This window comes from Natator depressus, chromosome 2 (genome assembly GCF_965152275.1).
Source record: "Natator depressus isolate rNatDep1 chromosome 2, rNatDep2.hap1, whole genome shotgun sequence".
In the NCBI taxonomy this organism is placed as follows: domain Eukaryota; kingdom Metazoa; phylum Chordata; order Testudines; family Cheloniidae; genus Natator; species Natator depressus.
Window position 1 is genome coordinate 82503078 of NC_134235.1, and position 21330 is coordinate 82524407.

Here is a 21330-nt window from a genome sequence, read left to right on the forward strand (position 1 = left end):
AAAGCAAATTATATATATTGTACATACTTAGCTTTTCCCCCCTTACACTTCGGACAATTCAAAAACCCATAACTGTTATTTAATACTATAGCCAACAGGAGGTTTTTGCCCACTGGTAGGATTATAACAGCTTGCACTTCATTGTTGAAATATTTGTGTACATTTTTTGTTTTGAAAATGACCTATCTAGCATAAAAACAACCATTATTTCAGCTTTGCTAATTCTACTGCCCAAATAAAGAAAAAAAAAGTGAAATTGAACCACAATATAAACTATAACAGAGAAATTGAAAACCCGTGCATAATACACTGACAAAACAAATTAAATTTTAAAAATTTGTGTTAAAGTTACAAAAGAGAGAACTTGTAAACATCAGGCTTTGGTTAAAAACAATCAAAAGTTTATTTAATTTGAGGTGTATGATTTATTTTGCTTCTTGTTATCAATAATGGCAATGTATCTTCTGAAGGATCTCTTTGCCTCTAATGTTGCATACAAATAGCAATGTTTCATTAAACAGTTATCTTTTTCATAGTAAAACTTAAGGGAAGCAAAGGACATATGCAGTATATCATTCTAAAAATAATTTAATTATTGCAGAAGTAGTTATCAGTTCAAAAGAAAATATATAAAACTTTAAATAAATATTTTTCAAGAACATTACAAGAAAGAGGAGCTAAAAAAAGTAAGTCAGGTATAAATTGAAACATGAAGCATAGCTTAGTTTTTAAAATGTTTTCAAGAATGAGGAAACAGTTTATAAAATATTTATATTCTGCTAAACTTTTGCAATATATATATGCCTTAATATGCAGAATTTGTAAGATGTTGAGACCATACTCAAAGTATTAACAGCATTTAAAAAAAGATGGAATGGTTGACTCTTTTAAAAGTGTAATTTTTAGAAATATAGACTATGTACCAGTCAACGTACCTTCTTCTCAGCGGATAGAAGGGCACATGACTATGTGGTAAGATATGCTGTATTTATACTTATTTACTTCAGTTTCCCCTGTTTTCTGATTTCTCACAGATCCAAAGTAGTATTTTCTTTCAGAAAAATCAATCTGATTCAGAAGCATGTACTTCAAGTGATCTGCCCTGCTTCTCAAGGGGAATCAAAATATAGGAACACCTTGTGAAACTGAAGACACCACCATAATCTAATCAGAAGGCTAAGCACTACAAGGATTGCAATTTAAGTGTCTGTTTCATTTACATTGCCTTCTGAGTGCACCCCTCATAATAAAATCGTGTTCTAGAACTATGGGGAGTGGGGCAGTTTTCAAGTTAAGCTAAAAGATCCTACTTCATTTTCGTTGTGCAGAGCAATGAAATAATCAATGTGTTGGAATTTAAGAACCTCATTTCCCCAACTGGTCCAACCAGGCTGCAGGCAGCGAGCAAACAACTCCAAACATTCCGCATCAGGTTTGATATATTCTGTCAGAATCTCTGTGCAAAAGAAAAAAAAAAGAAACAAAGATGATGATGAAAAAGGAGAAAAAAAATCAATTTCCTCTGAGCTGTTGGGAGATGAAAAAAGGAATGTTGCATTAAAAAAAAAAAAAAGACAGCAAATTAATTTCAAGGATTTCATCAACCAGCTTGACTATTTATAGTCAGAAAGTCATTTGAAATAAGTGCCCTTGAGATTTTGAACAATACTGTCAAAGCCTTCAATAGCCCTGATTTATTGGTTTTCATTTGGAGTCAGGGAATGAGGATTTCACTGCCTACACTGGTGACTTTTCAATTTCTCAATATTGTCATCGTAACATCTCCTGAGTACTGACTTGACTCTCTTTTTAAATACATGGACATTCAAAAAAATATATATAGTTTTCCTTCTTAAAGAGCAATTGCTTCTGATTATTTATTAGGGCTGCAGTACCCCCCACCTTTTGCAACACAAAAAGGATAGAGCAATTCATGATGACATCCTATAAAAAGGATAAGGAGAAACACCAGTTCAAGCATCTAGGAGGTAGTTAATACAGAGACTTCTTCATAAAACTAGAACCATTCTATCCTGGAAGCATTAGGAGAAAGATCTATTAAAGTGTTCTTTCCTTTAGTGATACAAATATAATCATATTTCTCTTACAATTTAGTATTTTTTTAAATGTTTAAATCTAAATAAATAGATATTTTCTGTTAAAATACCAATTACTTCACGGATTATGAGGAATATTTGGTAAGGGGGGGCAGGTAAGGTATCTTGATTGATTGATTTTATCTGAAAGGTATTATTTCAAATATTTCTTACATTTTTGAATGGGGTACTTGTCAGACAGATCAATATAGCTCGCTGCTGGGTCAAAGGGATTCTTAATTGTTATGTTTCAGGGAGGTTTAAAGTACAAAAAAAAAAGCTTACTAAGTAAAAGGTTTCAAAAAGTGACACAGTATGTAGGAGTGGGAAAGCCTCAAAAATACCTCTAGAACAAAAATATGTCCCAGCAATGTAATTTCTACTTCTAACTATGACTAACTACAGAATTGAAAAAACTCCCCCTTTCTCAACTTTCCTCGAGAACTCATTCAGAATATTCACTATTCCTCATGAAACATGAGGTATAGAAAACAGTTCATTATTATATCAGGCATTTTGTTACCTGAACTGATCTCTCCCTCTCACTATCATTTCAGAAAGCAGAAACACATCTAATCAGCATACATCAGAGCAAGGGTGGGAACATTTATGGCTAGAATCCATTGTTTGATTTTCAGGTCAGAGTTGCCCATCAAAGAATTACACTGTTCTATCTCATCTGTTCAAACGCACATCATGAAATGCTCCTGCTGCTGGAAGATGAATATTCTCCCAAAGATCTTACCACATGCTTTTTCTACCCAAACATTTTCCCTCCTCTGAAACCTGAAACCCACTTTAAACTCATTCTAATATTGTATTTTTAAAGTTTTTTTCCCCGTTAAAGTTTCCATACTTCTCACATTTTGGTACAAGCACAGGGCATGTAAACCTGCCCCAACTCTTTTAAAAACAAAAAAACAAAAATTCTGTAGATGACTTATTCACATTGGGTTTTTTTGCCACATAATACTGCTATTACTAATAATCTCATATCGGAAAATCTATTCCTTTTAATAAGCAGGCTAGAAAACCTAATCCAATCTAACATTTGCATAAGCGTCTGGCAGGTTTAGAACAAAATGTGCATTCTGACAGCAAGCCTGCTACACTGAACAGTGCTTTTTGGTCTCACAAGAATTTCCCTCCCTCCACCTAATTAGACAGCTAGATAGTATTCCTTGAAAAGTGTGCCTGTACCATTTTGCAAAGCCATCACCTAACAAAACAAAAAACAAACAAAAAAAGTAAAACCTGTCATTCTTTTCCATGGTTTCTTTAGTTAAGGATTGTTTGTGTAAAGATATGTTGTCAGTATTTTAACAAACATCTCCCAAAAAATCTATTCCCCCAATCTAAGAAAGCCCATCTAGTAGGGGTATGTGCCCTTCCAAAAGAGGGAAACTCTAAAGCCCCAAGCTTTCAATAAATTTGCCCTGGGAAGAATTCTGCTCTTTTGACTTCAACAGGGACCAGCACATGCAGCGCTTATTGAAACATCAGAGCTTTAGTTTCTTTTCCCCATTTAGAAATAAAACCCACTTTTCATAACCAAAAAATCCAAATAAGGAGACAATACCATTTGACCAACAAGGTTTTATTAAATATAAATTTTGGAGTACTTGTATTTTGTTTATATATGTATATATAAAAATGAGAGAGAGAGAGAATGAATATTGTTGCCACAACAGGAAGTCCAGCGGCACTAGTATTACTAATTATTGAGCACCAAAACTTCCATCTTCTGAAAATAATTTTAAAATACCTACTATCTGACACAGCACAAGGGAGAAATTACTTCTGATAGGGATTACTTAGCTGTAACCAGAGGTGTGACGCCAACCTTTCCCTCAATTTTGACAGAAATTTAACCAGGGGTTCCTAGGAGTCTCCCCCACTTTCCCTTCCCCTACAGCCCCTAAAGATCCCACTCTAGTACATGACGACTGTGTGCACAGATGCAGCCAGATTATATTTACAATAATTCAAGCTATCACAATATAATTTTTCATAGCTTGGATTGGGTATTTACATAATCACATCAGGCAGTAACCCTCAGTGCAATGAAAATTAACATATATAGAGGGCAATAACATGGCCATATTTTGTTGGTATAAAATCTAATGCCACCAGTTTACTTGAACATTAACTTATAGCTTAAAATAGAATGTTATAGTAGTATCTTTGTTAGGGTCTTATGGCCTTCCTACCTTCACAAGTATATGTTAACATACACTCGGGGACTGATCTTCAGACGTTAAGCAAAACTAAGTTTTTCAACTAAGTAAGGACTGAAGGGTCAGGCCTTTGATACCAAAAGATAAAAATATTATTTTCTCTAACAGCCACACATTAAAAATACTTTTACTTTTTCAGTTCTATTCACTATAAACACAAATGTCACTGAAAATCAATATTATTTTAACTTAAAAAGCCACTATCAACTTGCACATTTTGGGCCAAGTGTATTTTAGAACAACACTTATTTTAAATAAGAATTCAAAGAAAGGGTCGGTTTTGAAACAAGCAACCATTCCCCTGTAGTGTTTGAAACTCAAATACTGAAGTAGTAGGAACCTAGACAGGAAATGGTCTATATAAATGCAAGTGAAAAAACTTCATTGATTCATGGTCTGAAATGTAAACATAAAACAAACAGTGAAAGGAAATCAAATGACTGAAATTCTCTCATGTTTAGTAATATATTAGGAATATTGTTCACAACATGTGGGCCAGATTATCTGTGCAGACTGATTTGTGCTTAGCACAGGACCAGAAAAGGGTGGCAAGGGAGTGTTGGAGGTTGGGCAAAGGTGGCATTATGCCACCTAGCCTTTGTCTAAGCCTCCAGTTGGCTGAGTTCCAATTTATGCCTGGCTGCCAACAGCCCCACAGACTATTGCATAGCACGGTACCACATGGGACATAAGGACTCCCTGCACATGCCTTCTTTAATTCCCTCTCAGACATGTCTCTACAACATGGCTCAAGGGGCACAGAGCTGCTACAGGAAGCAGGTTTTCTCTGGGCTTCCAACTGTTTTGCTCTGCTAGAGCAGGGTAAAGTGGCTAGGGCAGACCCAAGAATAAGGCCCAGGATTTTTAAGTTGGCTGTCTCTTCATAATTAATAGCTTCTTTACAAACTGAGGAAGAAATATGAAATCTCAAGAGCCAGTATATGAACCCGTACAGAACAGTTAAAAAAAAAAATCACATTATTTGAAATTCAACATTGCTCAGTGTCCTCCATGTAAGAGAGCCACCTTTTACATATCCTAGCAGCAACAATGAATTGGACTAGAAGGAAAACCTGCTGTTATTTGAATCAAAATCATAAGTGATAAAATTTCATTTTAAAGTATTTGCATAAAGCAGTTTAAGTACATTTATAATGACATATTAAAGCTGTGAGCACTGAACACAGAACCTGTATCACCAGAAACCCCTACAGTCATGATTTCATAGTTAAATGCACTGCAGGAACCTGAATGTCTCCTTTTGATGGCTTGCTTTAATTTGCATCTTCCTCTTCCCCCAGAGAAATAAATTGTTATAATCAGTCATTAAATGGCTACATATGTACCAACATAAAACTTTACAATAGTAACAAGAAATCAAGTGCCAGACAGTAGCAATAAATACTAATATTTTTGGCTTTGTTGCTACTTAAACAAAAACACAAAGAATGTGTGTGTGAGTCATCAAGTTTCCTTCTCCCCATCCCCAAACTTCAGCTTCTGTTCATGTTGTTCTAAATAATCTAGGAATGTGGATCAGCTGCTCTCTACTGGCAAATCTAGAATACTGCCTTAAAAAAAAAAAAACAACCACTACCCTGTGTAATACTACTACTAAGAACATTTGCAATATCTTTAGACAGAGGCAACACCTTTATTCTTTAATTTTTGCTGTTCTAAGAGTAACCTTTACTTATTGAAAATATACATGTACATTAGAAAAAAAAAGTGTAAATCACTGGCCAGATCTGTACTCAATGGCAAATTTCTTCTTTCAGCAATAAAAATGAATAAAGTACAACAGGCATGCAGCAATTCTCCAAAAGAATTTTTGGCATGTAATGTACACACATCTACATCAGATATTATGTGAAAGCTTATTTTATGTACCTTTATAGGAATATGATGTGGAGCTGTCAAGTGGTGCGGTAAGGCTGAAGGACACAGTGAAGCAATGGTATCCAAAATGAGAGTGTCTTTTTTTTGCAGTTCTGGAAACACTACAATATGACTGACTATAGTTTTTACTGTTCATGTTAATGTCAACACCTTAATGTGGTGTTTTATTGGTCAAAACTACCAAACATCAATGTATTAAAGTATTTTTAATGGTTCTGCATGGGCAAATATTTTTTCCAGCAATGATTAAGCTATTTCGCACCTGGCAAAAATGGCAAATATCAACATTTTGCAATATACTAATGTGAAATGTTTTCACATCATTCTTCATTGTCAAAGTATCTCATGAGTGATAACAGTTTTCTATACTTTCAGTTGAAATTTGCTAAACTGATCAGTCTCACACTGAAGATTGTGCACTAGTAACAGTAGATTGTGTGCCTATAGTTTGTACTACATAGTGGGCAGATATAAATGTACATGAATTTTTAACATAATACTTCTCCATTTGTAAGATTTTGTACATTCAATGTAGCCTCTAGTCTGCCTGGTAGACTGTTTTAATTTGTAATTGCCTATGCATGCAGTACTAACCTTTGAAATACACTAGAAACTAGCTTTTTAATTCAGTGACACACATGCACAAGTGAGTGTTAGTGATCATAATACACAGCTTCATATTATGAAAATGCAAAAGCTATGAGAGAAAGCAGCGGCCTAATGAAATAGTGACGACAAAGTCCACAAACAAGTCCTTGCCTCTAAACTGCAGATGAAGAGCATCATACAAGAGTCTCGACTGAAAACAGCAGATGCTGAAGTATAAATGGAAAGATCTCTGTAAGGTGCATTTGATTTTCATGGGACATGTAGCTTCTTCAGCCCTGTCAAGAAATTTGCCATCAAAACATATGCTGACATGATGAAAAAGACCAAATTTAAGTCTGGCAAGGGAGGGACAATCACAGCAGCTATCAGTCTTGAAATTGTTTTCTGCAGAGCCCAATCCTTAGCAAGATACAGAGACGATGTTTCAATACCAGCTATTCTTAGTCTCCCATGGGTACCTGAGCCTATGTCCCTCTTACATGCTGATGTAACAATAAGAAGCACAGACAAAGCTGAATTAGGGAAGCTGAAAGAATCCATGAGCTAAGAGCATGCAACAAAGAAATGACAGTGTATAGCAAAGACACGATGGCTGTCATACAAATAATGGCTGGACACAAATTCCACACATTTGATGAACTGGCTCCTGAGTACTTCAGGCAGGTCCTAAAAGCTAATTCTATACCTGAAGTCTTTGACAGAAAACTGCAGAAAGACAGCATCAGACAGGATCTAAGGTTAGATGCAAGAAATACCAGGTGACTGGTGGACGCTCCATGCTTCCATGGAAAGAGTTTTTAAACATGGCATCCAAGAAGCAGTCACTTGTAAAATTTCTCTGTGAATATACAGTTCAAAATGCACTTGAGTGTGTAGGAGCATGCCAGCACAAACACTCCTCCTTGCTCGATGCATTTTCAATAATGAAGTAACAAAGTCCATCACCACTAAGTGTGTTGAAGTCCAATGGCAGGTCTACACTACGGGAGAAAGTCGATCTAAGCTACACAATTTGAGTTACATTTGTAGCATAACTCAAGTCAACATAGTTTAGATTTACTTACAGTGGGGTCAACACTACGCAATGTCGATGGGAGATGCTCTCCCGTCGACTCCCCTTATTCTTCTCGTTCCAGTGGAGTACCAGAGTTGACAGGAGAGCGATCTACAGTCAACTTAGCGGGTCTTCACTAAACCTGCTAAATTGACCCCTGGTGGATCGATAGCCGCAGTATCAATCCACTTGTAAGTGAAGACAAGCCCCAACACTTGAACAGTACTCAAAAGGAAGTGGACACAAAGATGCTTCTGCACGCTGTGCCAGAGTGGCTTTTGGGTTTCTTGGGTGTCAAAGGAACTATAACAATTAGGTCATCTGACACACATGATTTGGATGTGCTGTTCACTACTTTCCAAAAATGGAATATGCAGATAACGTGGCCTAAAACAGGCACCACTACAAGCACAACTAACAAGCATTGTTTCATACTTGTAAAAACAATTTGTGGCACACTCACTCCTGACTTCTGCAACATACCTCTTGCTATACATGCATTAAGAGATATAACTGTCTCATCCCTATTTGATACTGGGGGGAAAAATCTGTGTTTAATGTTGTCAAAACAAAGGGAGCTTACCACTTCAGAGATCTTGCCAAATTTGGAGCATCTGACAGACAAGCTTCAATTTCTGGGGCAAAGCAGTACTCTATGACCAGAGCAAGAAAAGGAAACCCACAGAGACCTGAATTGTTTGCACTTCAATCTATTCATCAAAAAAGACAAGTCACTGGCCAAATTCCCCTCACATGAAGACAGTTTTGAATAGCATGTCAAAAGAGAATCTTGCCAAACAAAGATTTGGATGTCTTTGCATATAGGTAAACCAGATATTGGATCACCATTGCAACATATATGGAAAAATGTGTATGATCTACTTCCTATATTCTTCACGGGACCAATGGTATCTCAGCTCCTGCAAGACCTTTTTTATGCCTGTACCAGTAGGCACTGCTCTACAGTTAACTGCGTCTATAGTCAGAACAATCTTTACTTCATAGAACTGCGTACATGCCAAGGCAAGGAAGACCGTGGTAACGCACACTCTCAATAGAGATCAGGAAGATGATGATAATTATGTTGACTAGAAATGTCACCAGTCATGTTTCAATGATACCAGTACAAAATGTATTAGATTTTGTTTTACCCTTTAGATTGTTGCTGTGATGCTTTAAAGTCACAAAGAAATTCAATTTTGTTTCTTGAAATACTACATAGAGCAATTACACTAACAAACAAAGGCAAATATTTCAAAGTGGTCATTTTAATGTGCTGATAGTATCACTATTTATTCCTGTTTCTACGGTAATAGCACCACTTGACAGCTCTACATCATCTCTCATCTTAAAGTAGACATAATAAGCTTTCAAAATGACGTATGTGTGCATGCACATAGTGAGGGTACATTAAGTCTACCAAATCGTGGTGCCTACCACTTGCCTACAATGGCGTTAGTACCAAATATTTGAGTGACAAGCAAGAAGCACACAAATGAAAGATGAATTCTGATCATATTTACTTGACTATAATTAATTTTGCCAAATCCCTGGCTTTAATACTTTTGCTAATCCACAAAGCACAATATTTTGTTTTTAAGCCAGTTTCAGACCTGAATTCATATACAAGAATTCACTAATGTCATTTCTATAGTTGTATCAGACACATACAGTATGAAGGAACTACTCTAGTACAGGATTCCTGTACTAATCTATACATAATAGTGTCACCATCCTGCGCAGTGTGGATATAAGGCACTAATGCAATGGTTCTCAAACTTTTGTACTGGTGAGCCCTTTCACACAGCAAGCTTCTTGAGTGCGGCCCCCTTCCCTTATTAATTAAAAAAAAAAACCACATTTTTATATTAAAAACTATTATAAATGCTGGAGATAAAGTAGGATTTGGGGGTGGAGGCTGAGAGCTCACAACCCCCCATGTAATAACCTCGCGACCTCCCTGAGGGGTCACAACCCCCAGTCTGAGAACCCCTGCACTAAGGGAAATCAGACATTTTGAGATGCATGATCACCAGTGACCTAAGTCACTTTTGTCAGAATTGGATGGCAGTCTCCCTAGTACCTGACCAATGTCCAACACAGATGCGAGATAGTTGGCTGAAGTTCAATCCAAATAAGAAACTGGTAGGTAGGGAGAAGCCTCTGGAGGGTATGGTAGTGGTGGGGCTTGCAGCTGTTCCCTTGGGGGTTCTGTCTGCTCCCCTGATTCCCACATCACCCATTTCAAGATTGCCTACTCTCCCTCCACAATACTAGGGGCTTTGTGCATCCATTTTCCCATGCCAGGGTCTCTGCCCCCCATTTCCCCTTCAGCACTGTCTCTGTCTTCCCTCCATCCCCCACCCCTCCAAGCAGAATCTCCCATTCTCAGCACAAGGCCAGGGGCTCTGTTCCCCTATTCCTCTCTTCCCCCACTATATGGGTCCTGTTCCAACCCATTCCTCCTATGCCACAGGCTGTGTGACTCCCCTCCCACAAATCATACTCACAGAATCATAACAATGTCAGGCTGGAAGGGACCTCGAGAGGCCAAGTCCAGCCCCCTGCACTGAGGCAGGAGCAAGTAAATCTAGACCATCCCTGACAGGTTTTTGTCCATCCTGTTCTTAACCTCCAGCCTCCCTTGGATACCTATTCCAGACTTTAAACTACTCTTAGAGTTAGAAAATAGTTCCTAAAAATCTAACCTAAATCTCCTCTACTTCAGATTAAGTCCATTACTTCTTGTCTGACCTTCGACTGACATGGAGAACAATTGATCACCATCTTCTTTATATCAGCCCCTAACATATTTGAAGACTTTTTTTAACCTTTCATCTTTGGCCAGCTTTTCTATACGATTTGCTATTTTTGTCGCTCTCCTCTGGACTATGTCCAGAGTACCTTTTCCCCCCCAGGATTGAAAGGAAGGGGAGCACTTCTGCCTCCCTCCCCACCACAGAGCAGGAGTTGTGGAGGCAGGACACTAGAAGGGAGGAATGAAGCCTTCTTCTCTCCCTCTGTCTGCCCCTACTGGCTGAGCATCTAACACACAGCTTTCATCAGGAAGAGAAATTATTTCTCTTCTGTCTGTCTGGAAGATGAATCAGTCAGGGTGTCAACCACATTAAATTCTATTGGGAGGATGAGCAGGGGTTATGCTGCAAGGCATTAAGGGGTACCATCAACAAGTTGCAAAAAGAAAAGGAGTACTTGTGGCACCTTAGAGACTAACCAATTTATTTGAGCATAAGCTTTCGTGAGCTACAGCTCACTTCATCGGATGCTCAAATAAATTGGTTAGTCTCTAAGGTGCCACAAGTACTCCTTTTCTTTTTGCGAATACAGACTAACATGGCTGTTACTCTGAAACCCATCAACAAGTTGTTTGAACTGCAAACAAAGTGCAGAGGTACATGAAACTGTGGCTGCACTGAACAGATGACAGCAACTCCATATATTCCCCATTTCCCCCCGATCAATAGGATTCTGCCCACTGATATCTAGATCATTTCCTGAAATTTTGGAATTGATCTAATGCACCATTCAAAAGTTATCACATTACATACACTCAACTCGATTGCATTTCTGTTTGTCTGTAAAGCCTTTCCAAACTTGGCCAGTAAAGTCTTAAGAGGTCTGAGCCCCAGCTGCCTCAGTGACCACGAATCTTGCAATCATATAGATCAGTCCAGGCACTCCCGTTAATCAACCAGAAAGACTTAAATTCTACGGCTTATTGCAGGACATTGCTGATAGATGGTCAAGGATTCAAGCTTGCTTATATTTCAGATTACTAAATTGTGCCCAATTACTTGTCTCCAGACACATGTATATTAACACCCACTATTAACAAAACAAAAAACCCAAAAATAAACACTTCAAAAACTCCCTCTCAGACAAGAGTGAAAAGGAGTTGAGACTAGTACCCTATCCACAGACAACTCTGCTCCTCAGACACAATGCAACTTTCTACCATAAGAGTAAATCTTGTCAGTGCAGGAGACAGAGCTTCTTGGGGGTTGGACCAAGAATGTGGAACAGGAACCAAGAATCACCTCCAATCTCATCACCTTCTACTCCAAGTGCAAGGCACACTTCTTCAACCTGACTTCTACACCAGAAATACATAGCATTATATGCATATGATTTTTAAACCTACAATAACCAACACTACACTGCACACATAATTTCCCCCCTTGGGAGAGGATGACCTGAAGAACGAACCACACATGACAAATGTTAGTCATGTCATTTAATGGACCACTGGAAGGCGCTCAGATACTACAGTGATGAGGTCAGTATAATTACCTATATAGAAGAGTAATCAAACTAGGATTTTGTCAGAAGTGTGTATGGAGAGAAGCGTGGGCTACATTAAAGTTGAAAGACTTCTACTTTGCACACCCTGTCCCCAAGCTCTCACACATTTAAATCCAGTAATTTAACTCAAACTGATCTCATTTATGGTAGTTCAAGGTGAGAGACGCAGTCTCTTCAACAGCCAAGACCCAAACCAGTTAGAGCTTTATAAAAATCAGTCAGTGCCTGGATTTACACCCAAAACCTAATATGGATTCGGTGCAGTGGCCAGAGAACAAGTCTAACAGGTTCCCTGTGGTTACTGGCACCTTCTGCAGATGGAACATGAAGAGTCTTCAAGTATAGCATATTTCAATGGTACAATCTATAAGTTCATAGATTCCAAGGCCAGAAGGGTCACTGTGATCACCTAGTGCAGTAATATACGTCAACATTAGATTTGGGTGAACCACAGTCTTAAATTAAGTTGGGATATTAGCATGAGCAATGGGCTCAAAGCATGTGACCAAAAAGAATCAGTTCATGTGAAAGAAGAGTTGTGTTAAACTTGTAGTGACCCTTCAAAATATCAGTGTTATCTTAAAGTATGGGCTGAAGTAAGAGAAATAAAACACAGTTAATTGGATACCAAGTGCAGTAAGTAATTTGCTATATAAGAAACTGCTTCATCTGGCCTTAACTGAGGTCTGATAATTGGCAGTGCCATCGCCTGTTTGTTAAAAAGAGTATAAAGTCAACTCTTAAAGCGTTCACGGCTAATACCTGCCTGACCAAGTTGAAGCCAACCAATATGGGTCTAAGCACTCCTGGAGTTTAGCCTATTTATAAGTATCTTGATCAAATGCTTAGAAGTGTTTTGTTACTGTTTGGATGTACTAAATTGCTTATTATTTAGGCAGGTTTAGAGCAATTATAAATAGCATTTGGCCTTTCATTTTACCCGGCATAAATAATAATACTTCCAAAACACTTAGTCTGACCTCCTGTATAACACAGGCCACAGAACTTCCAAAAAATAAATTCCTAGAGCATATCTTTTTGAAAACATCCAATCTTGATTTGAAAATTCATCATTGATCCGCCAGAGCCCCAGTTTGCAGACCCTCATGGCACTGTGCACAGGTCAAGAGATTCTTCAGACCTAGCATGAGCAAGGGCTTGGATGGCACCTTTAGTCTAACTGATTGGCTGGAGATCAACTCCTGTAATGTATAATGGTTATTGGTAATTAATATGAGTATGGTCTACTTGCTGTCAATTACTGTCATTTTGTTAAAAGTTATTTTAATTAAATCTGTGGTTTTAAAAAGATATACAACATACCCAAGGTTTTGTGCTATATGTGCATATTCTGTGTATGAAAAAATAAATAAATCTCTTCCACAATTAGGTGTCCCAGAAAGAAGACACTGGTGGTTTTAATTAAATAAGCAATAATCAGTCTATTTTATGTATTCCCAGCCAGGGAAATGATGCTCACCACACAAAGGAAAGAACTCAGGTCATCTGGAACTATTTCATACAGAATGCAGGAACAGAGCAATTTTGAAGTAGTTACAAAACTAGAAAACAAATGCCACAAATTTTTTTTTTTTTTTTTAAATTTCAGACCTCTGTCCAAAAATTTCAAACAGAGATGCCCAAACTTTGGTGCCTAACACCCATATTTAAGGAACTAAACGTGGCATGATTTTCAGAGGTGCTGAACACTTGTCATTCCTATTGACTGCATTTGCTTGACATCTCTGAAAATCAGGCCACTTATTTGGCACCTATATATGGATTTAGGTGCCTAACTTCAGACATTCAAGTTTGAAAAATCTTGGTCTATACAAACACTATACTGTAGAGAGGTGTTCAAAGAACATACCAGTAAGAGGAGGTTTGTGTGAATGAAGAGTGCAGGGTACGCTGACAATTAATTTGTGGTCTGGAATTGGAAGTACTTCCACGTCTGATTTCCTGTTGTATAAAATCGGAAGAAAATAAATGACATTTCTCAATCAATACTGTGATACAGGTACGCGTTTTCATGGGGTTTTGTCCCAAATGGGATATAAAAAATACAGAATACTCATTCACTCTCAGACTTCACTGCAAGCCTTGGGGAAGCTAAATATCTAAATGTTGAGTATATTTGTTTTCCTGAAAGATAAAGGGCAGTTTATGACATTTCAGAGGCTTTGGAGAAAATATAGGTAATAAAGGGATAAAACAAGAGGGGGAAAAAATCCAAACTAATCAATAGCTCTGTCACTTTTCAACTGCAGAATATCACCGACTTTAACCAAAAGAACCCAAACCACACCCCTACATTATGTGCATACACAAATACATACACACTGGCCCTCTGCTATGGTGAGGAATGCACAGCCCCACCCACTTGTTCCTCCTGATTGGGACCACCTGTTCATTTGACTGGTCCCCCAGTGAGAGAGAGAACAGACAAAGGACTGCTCTAACTTCTGATGGCAGTCAACAGCCCCAGGCAGGTAGGACTGCAGCTGAGAAGTGCCAGCAAGGGGAAGCCATGTCCCCCTTCCCAGAGCCATGCACCATACACTGGCAGCTGGGAGAGACAGGAGTTGCTTTGGTCACTCTGTGCCACTGGAGAATTCCCCTTTCACTAGGATGATGCTCCCAAGGGTGACTGTGCCAACTTTAGGAGCAGTATGCACCAGGTGAGGGGCAAAAAGTGACTGGTATGGCATAGATACATGCCTTAGTGTACAGGTACAGTATCACAAGTGTAATTTGTAGAGTCAAAATGACTAAGAACCTAAAAACTGGATTGTAACACATCACAAATCCCACTGATGATTACACCTGGTGATATTCTGAACAAAAAAGAGCTCTCAACCTTGCTTATAGCTGTTTCCATCGCTTCACACTGACTAAACAGAGATTCTAGGCTCCAGAGTGACACATAGTGACAACCCTGAAAGCTTATTATATAGCTTATATAAGAATGACACATGCAAAAAGAACAACCACTTAGAAAAATACTTACTAAAAATAGTCTCTCCTACCTTAATGGAAAATCTATAATTCCTTGAACTCTCCCCAACACAAGGACTTCATAGGGTTTCTTATGGGAAGAATCTAATGGAAATACAAATTCTCCAGATCTGGTAATCTGACAAAAAGAAATGAGAAATAAATTTTGCATGCGACTTGATATACAACAGGTATATTTTTTTCTATTAGTAATTATTAATCTCTTTCCCCCCTCCCCAAAATGAAGATATAAAATTTCTGCCTCCCAGTGAAGAAGTTATGACCTTTAAATACAAAAAACACTAAGGGACAGAAAAATTACAGAAATATGCAGAAAAGCACCATGTTGCTTGCCCCACCCACCAAAAGCAAACAGATTCAGAACTTACTTTCACCCAGTGCCACTCAGCAAGAGTCTTCACAGACCAATGAGGATAAAGTTCATCCCTAACAAAACGTAGGTGCTTCTGTCTATTGGTCACCCATGTGACCACAAGACAATTTGGAGCAGCTAGTGATGGTATGGGAATTTGCTTGATTTGCCAGGAAGACAAATGGTTGTATCTGTACCTCGGTATATTTCAGAAAGTGTATTAGCAAATACAAAACTAGTATAAAAAACAACAGTGCAAGGTGCTATATAAAGCCCCAACTCTGACATTCTTCTTTAAGAAACATTTCCTGAATACAAATAAAACCCCACAGTTAAATAAACTTAAATACGAGTCAAGAGTGACATCCAGTGGCCAAATATGTTGGATGCTTTTGAAAAAACCCCACACATATGGATTTTTTATATATATATATATATATATATATATATATATATATATATAGGTTGTAATTTTTATCTAAATATTTCTCCCATTCCCAAAATAGATCAGCTCTGTAAGAATTCTACTTTTGAAAAAGGCTGAGTTCCAGTCTTAATTTTGATAAAGATTACTGCTTTTAATCCAATACTCTCATTTGTCCACCAGAATAAACTATTTGATGACACAATAGTTTGTTTATATTGTAGTTTCCACTCAAGTCAATACCATTCACTCTCTAATAAGAAATCTCCCATCGGAATGAAAAGCAAACGGAGTAACCTACAAGCGCAACAGTAAGACTGTTACAGTAATCCAGGAGTTCATACTTGTTACTGGGTTGGTGAAATCTAATTATAGAACATATTGCCAGTTTGGGGCATCTGCCATGAGGCACTCATGGTTGTGAGCCACTCCAGACAACGTGACATTACATACAATTTTTTTTTTTTTTTTAAAAAAGAGAGTAGCTCCTGTTTCCCTCCATTTCCCAATGCCGCACAACCTTAACTGACTACACCAACATGTCTTACTGACAGACATACTTCACTTTAAAAGTCTGTAATGTGTTATTACTATTTAAGAACACTTGGAGAGTTAATGTTGTGCATACGAGTGTGATTTTCAGGATTGCATTGGTATGTATTGTCTGTGGCTGAATGCTAAAGCAGTTTATTTCAGAAGAGGCGTCTGGAACTGTATTTGGATTTTATGATTAAGAGGCAAGGCATGAGGTGTGGATATTAATGTTTTAAGTAACAAATTATTTAAAAAAAAATTGCAGACAGGATAGAATTGAAGTTAAGTATTTCCTGAGTTGGCAATTTTTTTGGTCTGGGTTTCAAAATTAAAAACACCAGTCTAATCCTGTGACATTAGAAGTCTGAACTTTTTTTTAATTGCAAGCTTCCAGAACTACAGGAGAGAAACTATATCAATATTCACTTTGGAAAGTTATAGGTCCAAATTCTCCACCATTTTCACCACTTCTACATGGTGGTGAGTATATGTAACAAACTGAGTCCTGGTGGAATAAAATTTATGTAGCTCACTTAAGAAATAGGGCCATAAATTCTAATGTAATGACTTTGCAAACTAGAGAGTTCTCAGCAGCTGACCCCATTATGCCTGAGAATTTCAGTACTGTATTATTAAATTTTCTATTTCTACCAATCAAGCAGAAAATCAAACCCACAACAAAAAAATTCTGAAGTTTCTAAATTAGGCCCCAGTCCCGCAAACACTTATGTAATGCACTTAACTTTGAAATCAACAGTAGTACTCAGGGTAATAAAACTGAGCACATGCGTAAGTATTTGCAGGATTGGGGTTTTGCTATAAAATTGGCTTCAAGCTCTCCTGGAAAGTAATTTAAGTGCCAGTACTGTCAACCCTTTGGCACATGCTTAATTTGAAGCATTTGACTAGTCTCAATGAAATCCATGAGATTACTCACATGCTTCAAGTTAGGCAGATGTCAAAAAAAGTGTTTGATAACTGCTAGCTTAGGCCCCGATCTTGCAATGTGTTGGATTGCATTACCATATTATAATCAACTGTATCTGTGTGGAGGTGAAAAACCAAAACTAAAACACAATCAGAACTTTGCAGGAACACTGCAATAGCACATGAACAAAATCAAAATGTGGGGTTTGGTGGGGTTTTTTTTTTGTTTTTAAAAAAAACAGTATAAAAATTTACAAAAAAGTTACCGGTTACTTCTTTTAACAGACTTGTTCTGCCATGGTGGATCTATCACAATTACATCATATTTATTCTTATCTAGAAAGAAAGTAAAATTGAAAGACTAGTTTTAAAACAAAAGCTAAAATTGTTCCCCAAAGTTTAAGCAACCTAATTACAAAGACCAGAAGACTAGACTGTGCAGAAGAGGGGCGATATTCTATTTTGCTTTTAAAAATAACTAAAATGCTTCTAACTACTTTAACTTACTACACTATAATTATCATTTTGAAGACATTGTGTCAGACTAAGATATTTTTCTGTTTTGATGGGTCACTGGGTCAGATATTAATGATTTTTAAATGGCTGATCAGTTAGAGCTATGGTTTTAGGCCACACTCAGACTCTGCTATGTTTTGTCACGTTGACTACTTATGTATTAATATTTCAGCTATTATCCTGCCAGTACTGCAACCACCACTTTAATGGTCATAAGAGGAAAAAACCCTTAAAATTCTTTATCTAAATTCAGATTTCTTTCTGATAGAATTTGGCTTAGATTACAATTTTATTCAGTTAAAAATACTGAATGAGATACCCAGTGTATTTAAAAGGCACAAACTTTAATTATTCACCGTGGAAGAGTATGTGTAAAGAATGATGCAACAACCCGTCATTCTAAGTTTTTAAGAACAAATTAGACCAGGCATGGGCAAACTATGGCCAGTGAGCCTTGTATGGCCTTTCAGACCTTTCAGTCCAGCCCTCGAGCTCCCAGTTATCTTGCCCCACTCCGATGCTCCAGCCGGGGAGTGGGATCCAGAGTTTGCCCCGCTCCGCGCCATGACTTCCAGAAGCAGCGACATGTCCCCCCACTCCAGCTCCTTCATGTAGGGGCAGCCAAAGGGCTCTTGCATGTCTTTATCAAAACATGGGTGATTTCTTTTTAATTTTAAGATGGAATATTGGAGAGTGGGAAATAAAAGTAACTACCAAGTCACAGGTTATTGGTTACAGCCTAAGTAATTTATTCTTTTGGTAGTACACATGAAGGAATTAATGCTTGGGGGAAAAAATTCTCTCTCTTCTTAAATACCTTGTCATATTGTAGTTATAAATTATTCAAATGAGTAAACAACACATTCATTTAATGGATTATTGGGGGAAGCACAGAAATAAAGTGCTTAGCTAATTAAAGCAGCATTAGTCTGTTGAGTTTCACACAATACACTGCAGATGAGATTTTCAAAGGAGCCTAAGGGATTTAGGCACCTCTCAAAAAGTTGGGCAACTAACTCCCATATGCATCTTTGAAAATCCCAGCCAATCTGCATGAAGAATAGCTCATTCTCAAACTTCCAATGGTAGCAGCTTGCTAATGTGTTCCCTACTACCAATACTTCAATCCACATTGAAGTCTAATGTCAAGATGATTACTTGAGCATTGGCTCTGTGGCTTAACAGACAACATATTCCAACAGTGAGCAGATTGATGGGCTACTGACAAAAAGAGAAAATTTTAATGAGTAAAGATACTTACAATTCATAAGTGGTTGCATGCAGGAAATATCAGATAAAAGGAAACTGCTTTTTGGCGGCACCAGGTACTTCTGCCCCATTAAATTTATTATCTTTGCATAGTCTGTATCGTTCTCTGTAACGCATGAAAGCAGATCCTGCTCTGGAACGGATGTTTCCTCATCTATAATTTGTGCAGATCTATGGTCATTTTCATTCACAGAAGGAAAATCTTTTGCCATTTCACATAATTCAGCCATCCCACAGCCAACATGTCCTGTAACAACATTCTTGATGCTACTTTGTTTTGCAGAAATGGGGTGAAGAAAACCACTTTTGAGTCCTTCTTCGATTAAACACCTGGTTCCTTCCAATAACAGCCCCCTAATCTGTACAGTAATAAGAGATACAAAGCAGAGGGAAAGGATCTTTGAAATGTCTGGTTGATATCTCTGGAGAATTAAACAGAAATTTCATACCATATTTGCTACATTGCAAATCTGCAGATCATCATCAGGACCCGTATTGAGACAAACAAATTTACAATCAGGAAAACTGAGGATGTCAGTATCCAGAAATTTTAATATGGTATCTTTCCAGAACCTTAAACTCACTTTAAACACAACAAGTTTTATGCATTAAACTAAGAATGATAAAAAAAAAGAGTTAGTGAGTCAAGTTATTATAACTTGTTTTTAGTGACCATCTAAATGACACCCTCTTAGGCCCTGATCCTGGAAGTCATTCATGCAGGCAGATCCTTGAACTTGCACAGAATCCCAGTGACTTTAATTGAGAATCTGGTTATGCACCTCTCATTGACGATTCCGAGCCTCAAATTACTACCTGCATCCATCATCATCAAGACCCCAATATCTTCAATTACCGTATATACTCGTTCATTAGCCCATTTGTTTATAAGCTGACCCGAGATGGATAGGTAAAAACAGTAAAAACTGTATGACTCTTTCATAAGTCGACCCTATATTTCAGAGGTTGGCAAATTTTGGCGCCCAGCCTGTCAGAGTAAGCCACTGGTGGGTCGGGACGTTTTGTTTACCTGGAGCGTTCACAGGCACGGAGCCCCTCAGCTCCCTGTGGCTGCTGTTCACCGCTCCCATGGGCTGGGAATGGCAAACTGCGGCCACAGGGAACTGAGGTGCTCTATGCCTGCAGACGCTCCAGGTAAACAAAACGAAAATGTATTAGATATTCAATTCAATGATTTCACAGAGTTTAAAATCATCAAATTTTGGTGTAGACCGTTTTTAAGCCAACCCCCGCTCTTTGATGAGTCACTTTTTTACCAAAAATATTTGGCTTCTGAACGAGTATATACGGTAAAACCAAAGACTACTGTCCATTTATCAGTGTTGCCAACTATCATGAATCTTACAATATTTATTATTGTTTTTAAAGCCCCAGCTCCTGGAATCATGAGATTATGTGGGAATCTTAACTTTTAAGTAAATTTCTAGTCTTTATGGTTACAATGAATTTTTAAAGGATCAAACATGAGAAGGCAAATAACAAGAACCCCATATTTATTACTTTTAAAGTCTCACGAGTAAGCCAATCTGAATATTTTTGAATACTTGGAGTTGGCAATATTGGAATATAATTATAGTCTTAGCATACACACATTCAGGAATACCAATGAATGAACAAGGGGTCCCAAAAAAAAAAACAAAACAAAACAAAACAAAACACACCTTAAAAAATGCAGTTGCTCTGTTCCTACAACAGCTATGAATAAATGCTAAAACAATTTGATCTTACTTATCCTACGGAGAGGAACAACCTGGGGAGGTTAGCTTTTACTGCTCTAAATGCAAAGTTTAATTTTCTAATGGTTTAAAAAGAGGCTAGTAGAGATGACTAGTGTTTCATTAATGGCTACTGTTTGATTACACCTTCATTAAAAAAAACCAAAGTTGTGCACATAGCTAGTATCGGCAACCAAGAGATTTTTATCACTTGTCCGTCTTTCTCACTCCCTCATGCACTGTTTTTATTTTGCCCCAATTTTGCAAAGTGCTAAGCACACATTTAACTTCACAAACAGTGATCTCATTGGATTCAGTTCATGAAGTATGTGCATA

General features: G+C 37.6%; 1 protein-coding gene across 4 annotated transcripts in view; it reads right to left on the reverse strand.

The window, feature by feature from the left end:
* Positions 1–385: 385 nt before the first annotated feature.
* METTL4 (methyltransferase 4, N6-adenosine) overlaps positions 386–21330 on the reverse strand; it is a 29053-nt gene continuing 8108 nt past the window's right edge. For all 4 annotated transcript variants that reach the window (XM_074944540.1, XM_074944542.1, XM_074944541.1 and 1 more), the window contains exons 4-9: positions 19251–19617; positions 17740–17809; positions 15605–15779; positions 15248–15354; positions 14089–14180; positions 386–1456 (exon numbers count right to left, since the gene is read on the reverse strand). In XM_074944540.1, coding sequence (XP_074800641.1) covers positions 1287–1456; positions 14089–14180; positions 15248–15354; positions 15605–15779; positions 17740–17809; positions 19251–19617 — 981 coding nt within the window. In that variant the 3' untranslated portion in view covers positions 386–1286. The remainder of the gene's footprint in view (positions 1457–14088; positions 14181–15247; positions 15355–15604; positions 15780–17739; positions 17810–19250; positions 19618–21330) is intronic.